Source organism: Ricinus communis, chromosome 9 (assembly GCF_019578655.1).
Source record: "Ricinus communis isolate WT05 ecotype wild-type chromosome 9, ASM1957865v1, whole genome shotgun sequence".
Lineage (NCBI taxonomy): Eukaryota > Viridiplantae > Streptophyta > Magnoliopsida > Malpighiales > Euphorbiaceae > Ricinus > Ricinus communis.
Window position 1 is genome coordinate 24,561,733 of NC_063264.1, and position 13,097 is coordinate 24,574,829.

General features: G+C 33.0%; 1 protein-coding gene across 4 annotated transcripts in view; it reads right to left on the minus strand.

The window, feature by feature from the left end:
* The window catches only part of LOC8267533 (callose synthase 9), a 45,720-nt gene extending 40,825 nt beyond the window's left edge, over positions 1-4,895 (minus strand). The window contains exons 1-7 of one of the 4 annotated variants that reach the window (XM_048379479.1): positions 4,668-4,889; positions 4,311-4,542; positions 3,955-4,052; positions 2,716-2,879; positions 1,905-2,001; positions 577-687; positions 374-499 (exon numbers count right to left, since the gene is read on the minus strand). In XM_048379479.1, the coding sequence (XP_048235436.1) occupies positions 374-499; positions 577-687; positions 1,905-2,001; positions 2,716-2,879; positions 3,955-4,052; positions 4,311-4,524 (810 nt within the window). In that variant the 5' untranslated portion in view covers positions 4,525-4,542; positions 4,668-4,889. Of the gene's footprint in view, positions 1-373; positions 500-576; positions 688-1,904; positions 2,002-2,715; positions 2,880-3,954; positions 4,053-4,310; positions 4,543-4,667 lie in introns of all 4 variants that reach the window. The other 3 variants (XM_048379478.1, XM_048379477.1, XM_048379480.1) reach the window with 3 other exon arrangements.
* Between the last annotated feature and the right edge of the window lie 8,202 nt (positions 4,896-13,097).

Consider the following 13,097-nt stretch of genomic DNA (forward strand, 5'->3'; position numbering starts at 1 on the left):
ACACTAAACTCTGTTTTCTAATTTTCTCGAAGTAATTTTCTAGAAAACAGGCTAAATTTTCCACAACTAAACAACCCCTAAGCTTTCAGTCAAACCCAGGGCCACGTTTTCTTCTTAATTAATGTATAATGTTGATATTTAAATACGGAGATGCTTTTCTCATTCCAATCGCCTCCCTAACAAGCTAAACTGTCCGAAGCCACCTAAACCTAGGTAGAATGGTATGTGGATTACCACCCAATTCTTCCCGGTTCCCTAGAAAGCAGAGACAGAGAAAAAGAGCAGGAATAACCCCGAAAACAACTAAAAAAAGAAAAAGATCAAGTAAAAAAGATCAACCTCATAAATCACATTGCAAAAACAAAGTACAAACCTGAAACCCAAACATATAATGGAGAAAATCAAGCATATCAGCATGCCTTGCAGCAGGAATAGAAAAGTCAGCAGGCAGCTTTGGCAGACCTGGGAAATATTTCAAGGCTGAAACTGCTGCTTGCACCTGCACATAAATTTTGTCTGATGAAAAACGGACAAGCAAAAGAACATAAACATGAGATTAGAAAGAATTTAGATTACTTCAGGGAAAGCCACAATAGCATTTGTTATAGTAGGAGCATCCAGCGGAATAATGTTATAAGCAATTAGGTCCTCGGTCATAGCTGCATCAGATTCAATCACTCTCTTCAGCTGCAAGACATAGTAATTTTATACATTATCACTAGCATCAAATGAGAATATCCAATCATAACATGCATAGAAATTACTTGATTAAATAAATTCTGAAAAGGCTAGAAAGAAAAACAAAATAAAAAAGGTCAATGTGGAAGATTATAGCACAAAGAAAATAAAAACATGAAAGATAAATATTCAAAATGAAAAAATGAAGATGATTTCCAGATACTGCACGAGTTCATCATGCACCCAAAATTAGTATGAGACGAATGGAAGTATCTGGAAAAAGACTAAAACAAAAAGATTATAAAAAAAAAGGAGAGAGGTCATCTTTAGATTAGATTATCCACAAGAGAAAAATTATATGCATGCAACCACATACTTAGAAGCACCAACCTACTAGAGCCAAGCACAGGGAAGATAAATGCAAGTGCTTTTAGAACCTTGGCCAAACAATGGCAAGAGAAAAAGAGGGAATAAAGCCCAAGAAAATAACACCAATGATCAAAAAGCCCCTCTCACTCTTTACACAAAATTTCTAAGAGATCCATCCAAACCTTATGTCCAACATTTGAAACATCCACACCACTTCAAAACACCCCATTCTTCCTTCTAGTGCACGCAACATGCAGCACAAGAAAATTTCAAAATTTTAAAATAACACAACCATGTTAGTACTTTCCAGTCATTTTAGTCTTTTACTTGCACTTCTTAAGTCATTTAGCTGCTGGAAAATACTATTGTTTGCTTTTGTTAATAGGAGGCTGGTTGAGAGAGGATTTTGACTGTACATGACCTCCAAGAAACGAGGGAAAATCTTACTGAAAACAGGTAAAGAATAAGTCATCAGCTGGCTTTTCTATGAGGTTGGACGAGGGTCCTGATTCCCCATGTTTCTTCTCAGTTTGGAGGGATAGGAGGACTTTTAAGGAGGGAAATGCCACCAAATAATCCTATAGAATATTCTAATACTTATTAGTTTCTCATATAGTGGATGGTTCTCTTAAGACTCCACAAAACATAGATTTTCTGACATTAATATTCATAATTGTACCATGTTTAACTGAACCTCCTTGAAGCCATATAGTGTTGGCTTCACTTACCACAAAAGAGAAATTAAAATACTTTTAAGCAAAAAAAAAAAAAAAGTAATGTCTAATTCAAAAGACGTAACTAAGTTACAGTATGGTATGTGAAAAGAAAATATTGTTTGATAGGACTGTGGAACCAACCTCTTCAGGAATATCCTTAGTCAGCTGCTCAAGTACCGATCCTATAACCTTCAGAGTTGCAAAAACTCTTTTTCTCTTCACTGTTTTTCGCTCCAACCTAGATAGGAAAATCAAACGGAAGCAAAGAATTATGAAACAGAAGAAGAGGAAGATGAAAAAGGGAGGGGGATGGGGGATGGGGGTAATTTTTTCTCTTTTAGCAGACCTTTTTTTTATTTTTTATGAGAGGGAGTAGTGGCATTTTCAGCAGCCACATTAAAAACACAGGAACAAGATAACATGAAGCCAAAACTCATCAAACAACATAATGTTTCTTTTTTTAATGAAAGCAAGCTGCTCTGTTGTGCAAGGCAATGATATATAATAATCATAAAACGGTATATTTAGCAAAAGAAATAGTCTCCCTAAATAGAAGCTCCCCTTCCATCCTATGGGAGAGCTACCTTGAGTCTGTTCCCTCTCTCTCCGAGATGGTTAACCACTTTTAACCGTGAGAGAGAGGTCATTCAAAACCAACAATCTGCTGACTCCAGAGCCAGTGGTAGGTCCCCACACAGATCCCAATTCTTTAGCAAGTTCAAGAACATTGTGAGAAGGAGAAACAAAACAGGCAGCAACATAGTTATTAATAATTTTTATTAAATCCTAAATTCTACTCTAACTAATGAACAACCCTTTCTATTAAGCTCCAAACTACTTAGCAATAATTTTGGCGAAGTTTAATCCTTCAAAAACAAAGTAATTCATATTGCAAGTGAAAAATAAACTTAATGCAAAGTAAAATCAACATATTTCTATTCCTGAAACATACTCGCCCAGATTTCCACTGAAAGTGCCAGACTCCCTTAGCTTCATTTCTTCTTCTCGCAGCTTATCTACATTGTTATTTTCTCTATAGAGCTTGTAAAATTCTTGCAAGCGAGCAATGTCCTGACTTCTATCAATGGTCCCACCATCCCTCTTTGCAAGCTTTTGCTGAAATTTTCTCAAAGGAACAAGGCACATGATATTAGGACACATATCTAGAAAAAACATCCAAGTCATAAATTACAAATCCAAGAAACAAAAGATGCATGATAATTATTAAAACCATTTGGTATGCAAAAAATTTAGCCAATGAATCAAAGGGAAATCATTCATCCAAGATTCAGAGAAGAAAATAGATTTTTAATAAATTTAAAACAAAAGAAAGGAAGAGAGAGAGAGAGAGAGAGAGAGAGAGAGAGAGAGAGAGTAAGACCCAAGAGAGTCGCCACACCAGGATTTTCCTAATATTAGAAGTAGGATCTGGCTCAAGGTGATAACTATTGGCTAAGATATGACGAACAATAAACTGTAGGATCAGGCCTTACTAATACAATTCCGTTCCCAGATATATTAGTCTGTATAAGCCAGTACAGATAATACAGTCTGATAGGCCCTTATAAGCTGAAATACATTGTTCTTACCAACCCCATTTCTCACCTAGACAACAGCTTAAATAACTCGTCCTCGCTTTCAACCTGCTAAAACCTATTTTATCATCAAATTAGTCCTTTTTCACTTGATTCTTCGAGGAATCGCTAAATTTAAAGGTTTGTTGCAAAAGCTTTTTGCAGAACAAGGTGTTCTTTTTGGCCTTCTTACTTTGTTTACTTCCTTAAATCGACAATAAATTGCTAGACCTACAAGATCATGATGCTATTTTGAGCATTTTACTTAGATCTACATAACTATGATTTGCTTCTAGTGTTAAGTTGAGTCATTTTGCTACCTTATCTAAAACAGCTTCATGGAGCAACAGCCAAAAATGGTATTGGATTATGCAAAATGACCATCATTAATACTATCATTTAAGACTCAGGGCCCTCTCTACATTCAATTCTTCCATTCACCTGTTCAGCTATAGTTTCCTTCTATAGAAGAAGAAAGAATGTTCACACATGAAAAGCAACATTGTCAAAGAACCATTCAACCTAAAAGCTTAAACTTCTAGCGCTCCAGAAGTAGTTTTTAATATTCTCTAACAAAGATGACAGAAATAGAAGATATTAACTGACTAGAGCTACACCTTAATGACAGACATCAAACCAGTCTTGAATTGTAGTACGCCTCTTCCTTCACTATTCGGATCCAGATTTTGTGCAAGTGAATAAGCATGCTCACATACTGCGGGTCAGAAAGAAACTTATTATTACATGAAATTTATGAATAATACTGTTAAAAAGGATGTGCATGAGAACAATACAATCTAAATGACTGTTGCAATAAGTAAAAAACAAATATCTCCTACAATAAGATCACACTGGTACCACTTCAACTACTTGTGTTTTACAAATAATATTTCTACAATAGTATTATTATGCTAGCAGCAAGCAATTGAGCCAATTTTAGTAAGAAAAACATCAAATTCTATGAAACACTTACAAATTCTAGAGACAGTAGGATCTTCGTCTTGAATTTCATCGGCAGCTCTTAAAATAGCATCAATGTCTCTATTATTAGCAAGTGATGAGGGTACATATCCCGCAATGCCACCACCACCACCACCAACCGGCCTGCCCAGCGCATCTAATCTTGTTCTTTCGCTCCTTAATGCGGCCCGCACTAATCTCTCCCATAAATCTTCCACTCTAGACATTTCTCTTAGCTACTAGCCCTAAGAAAATAATAATAAATAAACAAATCAACAAAGCCTAACTTCGAATCAAAATTTTTACAAGAAAATAATAATTAATACATGTCAAGATAGAGGTATATTAAAAATGGTAGCAATGGCAGTACCTGAATCGCTATGCTAAAAGAGAAAGAGAAAAGCCTAGATACTGAGTTCAGGGGAGTTGAGTCGGTCTCTCTCGTCGAGTCGTGGAAAATGTTGATAAAGGTGGTGACTTAAGCGCTTTTTTTTTTTTGCTTTAATTTGGCTTTTGAAATTGAAAGTGAAATTGAAATGAATAAATGGAAAAGGGAGACAAAAGATCTTATTACAAGGCCAGGCTGAAACTGTTGAAACGTTGGAGTTACCGGGCTTTCACCGGTTATAGCCGGTTGTACACGGGTTTTACCTTTCTGGTATTTACGACGCGGAGAAGGAAACTATCAAAATCCTTGGCACGTGAGGACCAGCGACTTGACTTGTGGCACGTGATCGGATGGCATTGGGTATGGGGGAGAAGGTGCATTTTGGCCCTTGATGTTTAGATCTAGGAGCAGATTGACCTCTAATCTATTTTTTAAAAATAAATAATAAAAAAGATTATATTTTTATGTTATTTTAGCTCTTCATTAGACAAAAAATTAAACTTTTATTAGTTAAATGTTGTTGTGGCATATATTCTTCTCCTCTTTCTCATTCATTTCTTGTACCCTTGTCCTCCTTTTTCTTTTTCTTTTTCTTCTTCGCTAATTTTCGTTTATAAAAGTCAGATTAATTGAGAAGAAAATTCTATCCGTCGGCACATGTCCCAACGCACCAACTAAGAATTCGTGAAAAAGTTTCAATATAGCCATAAATATGATCCAAGGTACCAACACATAGGTTATGAAGCGAGCAATACGAAAGTACAACCATTTTTATCAATCTCTTTTCTCATGCATGCACACTGCAAAAAGGTCATGCTTTGTCTCATTTCATAATAATAGATTTTATGCATACAAAGTAACTTTTAGTCTTTTAAGTTAATTGTCTTTGATCATACATCTATTTGATACCTTTAAAGCATCTAACAGCTTTATATCCTAATATATTTTTTTCTCACATACTTGCACACCATGCACAATTGCTCTAATGGACTAATTTTTTAAGTAAAATAAAAGCAACCCAGCACTCCATAAAGTATGGGTGTTTGTCAATGCATAATTTTCATGACAACTTTCTGCAAACCACTAAAAACTGCTATATTTCATAAGTCTGTCTTATTAGCTATTAAGGTTTTTGAAATAAAATTTGTAAATCTTATTTTATAATAGCTAGTTTTGTTTGCTTATAAAAATAAGCTTTATTCATAAAATTAATAAGGAAAGAATAATATTTAACTCAAAAACTCTCAAAAATGTAAAAGTATTTATTACACATTTTCATCTTTTACTTCTTTTCTTGTGTAGTTCATATTTATGGCTTTTCAAAATATATGTTGTTGCATTAAATTTGCATATTATCCATCTAGAATTTTTCTAATTTTATTTTATTGTTCGTAAAGGTCTCCAAGCACCTGTGTTAAGCTTCCTATTATTATATGGGTGATACAGCCTCCCATTAAGAGTTTGTTGGAGGTCCATTTGTACTTACTGAAGCAAGTGAGAGGTTAACAAAAGCCTAATAATTTTCGTAGGTTAGTCAGAGTGGGTGTAACTCATAGACCAGGTAAGGTGTCTTTTTTGTTTAGAACCTTGTATAGCTTGATCTCTAACCATTAATAGAGTCAAATAGTGAAGAAAATTTTAAAATGTGACCTTAAGGACTAAATGTAGGTCGTAATACGGAACTAGGTCATAATTCTTAGTCGTTTTGACTCTTGTACTAAAAAAAAGGTCCAATTTATCCAATTTATTTAATATCCTTATCAAATGTCTATTATGAAAAATAAGAAAAAAAAATTATTTGATAGATATTTGATTATTTTAATGCGTGCATAAAATATTTATGGCATCCACTTTCCTTCACTTTTCATATCGAAAGACTTTTATTGGATGTGAACTAATTTACAATAGTTAAGGTATCTATTAAAATAGTTGGCTTATTGCTGTAGATATCTGAAGTATTTTTTAGTATAGTTAGATATTTTGTGTAGTTTGCTTCAAGCAGTTAATAAAACTCTTGTAAATCTCTTTATATATAATTAAGTTGTCTATTGCATTATCAATAGAATATCAATCTTGAGATGCTTAATTGATCATATAACGTAATTATACTCTTGAGATTTCTGCTTAAAAGAGAATAGACAACCAACTCAAAAATTTTAAAAAGTCCAATTCACTCCCCTCTTGGACGTCTATAATGTTTGCTTAAAGTCCTATAGTATCTGGTGGTTGGATGCGAAGAATGGAGACGCGAGAGGTGGCAGGAGGTTTACATGTCGAGGAAGGAGAGGGAAGGACCTAGGGAATAATTTATCAATGATAATTATTATTAGCCCCCTTAAACTATATACATTTGCTACAACATACCCAAAACGTATATGTATATATACATTGTTAGTACAAAAAGCTAATAATCTAGATTTTAATAATAAAAAAATATTTCATGTTTTATATTGTGTATATGGACATTTAATAATGCATGTATATAGTGGATGTGGCAAGATGACTGACAAAGTATAAAGTTCCATTAGATATCCACCTTAATCAAAGGCAACAACAAATTCCCCAAACAAAAGTCTACGTGTTAGAAATCTCCATTTAGAAACTTGTGCATCTTAGATATCTCGTTAAATGAACCAAATTACTTTTCTAAAATAAATTTCTTGCACATCATAAAATTTCAAATCTTTTTCTGATTTTAAATCATGAAAAGATATATTTGACTTTCTCAAAGTGATTCAGGAAGCAAAAATTCTTATTCCCTTGATACCATGTTTTAAAGATATTTGTTTCGAATTAGACATCTATTTGATATCTTTAAAGTATCTATCTATTATCTAGTGTGACACATCATTTTCTACACAATTACATATTTATCACATGTGTCCAAATGGCTAAGTTTTGTTAGGTGAAGTAGAAGCAACCTTACACTGTCAATTTTAATTGTCAACCATAGTGACATGCTTTTTCTGACAACTTTCTGCTGATTATTGACAGAAAGCTATAAAGTGTGTCAAATGTCTAAATCAATAGTTGTAAAGTTCTTTAAAGTAAATTTTGAAAAAGTTTCTTTATTTATATATCTAAACTCCTTAAGAAATGTCTCTAAGAACTAGTTTTTATATTGCTTTATAAATAAAGATTTCATCTATCAAATCAATAAGGAATAATAATCGTACTCTCTAAAACTCTCAAGAACTGAAAAGCCTTATCACTCCTTATCTTCATCTTCTATTCTTAAGTGTTTGCATTTATGATCTTTCAAAATTAATTTTTCTTGCATTAAAATTGTCTATGATCCATATAGGAATTCTGTTCATTTGTATTTATTGCTTTCAAAAGAGAAAATATTTTATAAGGTTTCCAAGCTTCTTGTGTTAAAGCTTGTGGTTTGTAGGGTGACACAACTTCCTATATAAGAGTCTGTGAGAGATCCATTTGCACCTAAAAGCAAGTGAGAGGTTGATAGAACCTACTAACTTGTGCAGGTTATTCATAGAGGAGATATCTCTAACTGTATAAAGTGTCTTAGTATTAGAACTCTATAAGGTTTGATCTCTAGTTGTTAATAGAGTCAAATAGTGGAGACAATCTTAAGGTGTAATTCTTAAGGACTAAATGCAGGTCTTAGTATTGAATTAAGATAAATCTTTTTGTTGATTTTTATTAACTTCCAATTCATTAGACATCTGATATTGCTACATACTTTGTTAATTGTCTATTACATCTTAAAAATGAGAATTTACTACTTAGACATCTAATTATTTTTAAAAGAAACATCAGATAGCTCTCTCCTTACATTCTCTTACTCATATAATTTACAAGAGTTGACAAGTTATACCAATTGAGGTATTAGTTGAAATAGTTGGCTTACTGTTGTAGGTATCTAACATGAAGCTTTCTAAGCTTAGTTAGATATATGTGCAGTTAGCTTCAAGCTTACAATAGAACTCGTGTAAAATTATCTTATAAGCGGTTGAAAAATAGTAAGGTACCTAAGCCAGAAAATTTTAAAAAGTTCAATTCACCCTACCTCTTAGATGTCTATTACACACTCTTATTTTGGTACCAGAACAGGTCTATGTAATATAAGGCTTAACATCCTTGAGTGAAGATCCAAGATGGCTACTGAAAAAAATAAAATAATCAATTTTATTCAGTTATTGATATACTTCACTTGGACCAATATTAGAAATGGACCAAAAGTTTCAGTCAAAAGAGTGGATAAATAATGGGTTTCTAAAAAGGAATCTGAATGTACAAAATTTGACTAGCAACATATAACTTGTAATGCAGAAGCTATAAACATCATACATTGTGCTCTAATAGACATCGAGTATAATCGGGTGTCTGGCTATAAAATAACGAAACAAATATAGGATAAGTTAGAAGTAAATTATAAAGAAACAAACCAAGTGAAGGAATTAAAAATCAACCTTATGATAAGAGATTATGAAATGTTTTTTATGATTGCAACTAAGAGCATTGCAGAAATGAATATGAGATTTATGGATACAGTAAATCAATTAAAGTCTCTTAGGAAATATATCTCAGGACCAAAATAAGTAAAAAAGCTATTGAAATCATTGCATAAATCTTGAGATTCCAAAGTGATCATATTATTAGAGTCTAAGAATTTAGACGTCTATACATATGATGAATTATTTGGATTTCTAATGACTCACGAGATGCTATTGAATAAGTAGGATGGTGAGACATCCAAAGAAGAGAAAAAGAAAAAAGGAATAGCAATGGCACCAAGCTCATAAAATACTGATTCAGATTCATCAGATGAGGAAATGGTCGCTATCACTAGAAAAATGAAGAGGTTCTTCAAGAGAGGTAGTCCAAAGGAACAAAAGAGCTTTTCAGAAGTCTAGTTCTACTAAACCAAACACTGGAAAAAAGGAAAACTATGATGCCATATATTATGAATGCAACAAGCCTGGTCACATAAAGCCTAATTGTCCTAAACTCAAGAGAAAAACAAAGAAGGACAAACATAAGAAAGCCTTAGCCACATGGAATAATAGTAATGATCTATCAAGCGATGATGAGACGTCTGACAAAGAAGAGAAAGCCAACCTAAGTCTAATGGTAGATACAGATGAGCAATCTTAATTGGACAATTAGATATCTAATTTTGATTTAGATGATTCTGAAAATGTATTCAATGAATTATTTTGAGAATATAGAAACCTTAAGAGGAAGTACAATTCTCTATTGACAAAACTCATAAAATTACATGTTCAGTATTCCGTCACTCTTGAATTAAATAATTCCTTGCATTTTGAAGTCATGAAAAATATATTTCTGCAAGTGAAACTTGAAAAATTAAGCAGTGATCTATCATGTGCTTTGACTTAAAGTAGCTATCTGATTCATATAAATGAATAAACAACTAATCATATTGATAAGTTACGGGAAATGTTGAGCTTGAATACTTCTCTCATGACTAAGTTAAAGGGTGAATCATAAAGTTTCTTAAAAGTCATGGAGAAATAAAAGTCTGATATTAATCGGTTGATCAAAAGAAAGGAAATTTCTTTTCCTACCTCAAGGTCTAAAAGTTTTGAAAAGACAAAATGGTTTAATGAGGGTCATAAATCAAAATTGATTGACAAACCTTTTCATAAATATACTACTTCTTCATCTAAGTTTACTAAGACCATTTGTGCCAGTAAGACATACATCCAAAAGCATTGTACTCATTGTCATTATAATGGGCATCTACTTAAAACATGCTTTAGGAAGTTTTTATTTTGAGTACCAAAGGGTCCAAAGCTAAAACTTGCTGACAAATCAGGACCCAACATAGATTGGGGACCTAATCTGTAGAGTTATCTATAGGTATGTCTGAGCAGTATAAAGAAACAAATGACTGGTACATTGACAGTAGCTACTCGAGACACATAACATGGGACTCATCCAAATTCTTAAAGTTAGATAAAACTAGTGGTGGATATGTGAAATATAGAGATAAAAGCAAAGGAAGGATCATAGGAAAAGGAGTTATCAAATCAAATCCTCAAATTGAAGATGTTTCACTTATGGAAGGGCTAAAGTACAATTTGATGAGTGTTAGTCAGCTATATGACAAAGATAGTCGAGCTATATTTGAGGCGTCTTACTATGAGGTGCAGTTAGTCATTAATAATTAGACCTTATTTATTGGTCCTCGAATGGGTAACGTATAAGCATTCAATATGAATTCTTGTAGTGTCAAAGACAAATGCTTGATTACTGATAGTAGCTAGTTTGTGGCACAAGCGTCTAAGACATTGTCAACATGCAATTAATTTCATAACTAAGTCAAAAAAAACCTTATTATAGGTATACACAAGCTGAAATATAAAAAAGATTATTTATGTAACGGATGTTAATAGAGAAAGCAAACAAAATCTATTTTAAAGTTAAAATCCATTGTGTCCACATCTAGACCTTTGAAATTGCTGCTTTGTCACTTGTTTAGGCTAAAAAAATTTCAGAGTCTGAATAGTAGTAAATGTGCATTTGTGATAGCAGATGACTAGTCACAGTTCACATAGGTTATATATTTATACAAAAGAGTTCATAATGAAAGAGGCTATTCCATCACATTTATTAGATGTGATTATAGAGGGGGTTTGAGAATGAAATGTTTGATTCTTATTAGAAAGGCTATAGAATATATCATAATTTCTTTGCCCTAAGAACCCCGCAACAAAATCGTATGGTAGAATGTAATAATAGAACTTTAGCTTAAATGGCTAGAACCATGTTGCATGAGAGATACCTACTAAAACACTTCCGGGCAGAAGCCACAGATACAGCTTGCTACATACTAAACAGAGTCTTAATCAGACTAATTCTGAATAAGATACCTTATGAGTTGTAGAGAGGAAGATAGACAAATCTATCAATTTTTCATACATTTAGTTGCAAATGTTTCATACTGAATAACAAGGACTACCTTAGAAAGTTTAACTCAAAATTAGATGAGGAAATATGTCTTGGGTATTCAATATCAAGGAAAACATATAAAGTATTCAACAAACATTCTTTAACTATTGAGGAATCCATGCTAGTTATTTTCTTTATGAATATAATCATACTACCAGAAGAAATTGTAAAGATAGAAATTTAGATGGAAAAAAAGAAAAGATGGTGAAAAATGAGTAGATGTTTAGGAAGAAAAGGCTAAAGAAAAGGATGATGCCTACAATGATGATGTTGAGACGTCCAATCCAACTTCTTTAGACATCTCCATTCAACAGACATCATACCTTCTAAAAGATTAGAAGTACCACCAATATCATCCAAGTGATAATATATTAGACAGTCCATTGTAAGGCAGAATGAATAGAGCAAGATATAGACGTCTACATGAAAATGTGACTTTTGTTTCACAGATTGAACCAAAACCGTGTGGTAAGACTTAAATTGATAAAAATTAGATATCTGCTATGCAAGAAGAGGTAGATCAATTTGAACAAAATCAAGTTTGGAAGTTGGTACTTAGAATAAAGAAGTAATCTATCATTAGAACTAAGTGGGTATTTAAAAATAAATTAGACGATCAAGATAACGTTATAAAAGATAAAGTTAGATTAGTCCCCCAAAAGTACAACTAAGAAGAAAGTATTAATTTTAATGAAACTTTTGCTCATGTAGCTAGACTTGTAGCTATTAGACTACAAGAGCTACCCATTCTTTTATATCTCTTAGTTTTGCAATAAGATTGGATATTCAACCAATTAGGCTATAGGTTCCTACGTATGTGACTATGACATTAAGTGATGCTTTAGAGACATATATCTTTTTTTGGTCGTGTTCGGTTTCAATTAAATGTCGTGATCTGTCTACATATCTGATTTTCTTAGATGTCATGGATTTTGATGTAATTTTAGGAATGGACTGGTTGGAATTGCACTATGCCATGTTGGACTACTAGAAAAAGCAGGTGACTTTCTAGATTCTAGGAGACTCAGAGTTTCACTTTAAGAGTGATCAAATTATTGCACCATCAAATCTCATATCAGCCATTACAACTAGATGAATGCTTCAATGTGGGTGTCAAGAACTGGCTTAGGGATACTTCAGCAGAAAAGGCAGAGTTGAGGATGTTCCAGTTGTTTGTGAGTTTTCTGATGTTTTTCTAGAGGAGTTTCCAGGATTACCACCTGATAGGGAGATAGGGTTTTGTATTGATGTATTATTAAGCACAACTCATATTTCCATGCCATCTTACAAAATGGTACCAACAAAGTTAAAAGGGCTAAAGGAACAATTGTAGGACCTTCTAGATAAGGGTTTTATCAGACCCAGTACATCTCCTGTCATATGACTCGATCTGTAGGCCAGTGACTGGCACTAGGGAATGGGTAGGCGTAAGGCCACTGAATCCTATAGTAAGCCTGACACTCACTAACTTAA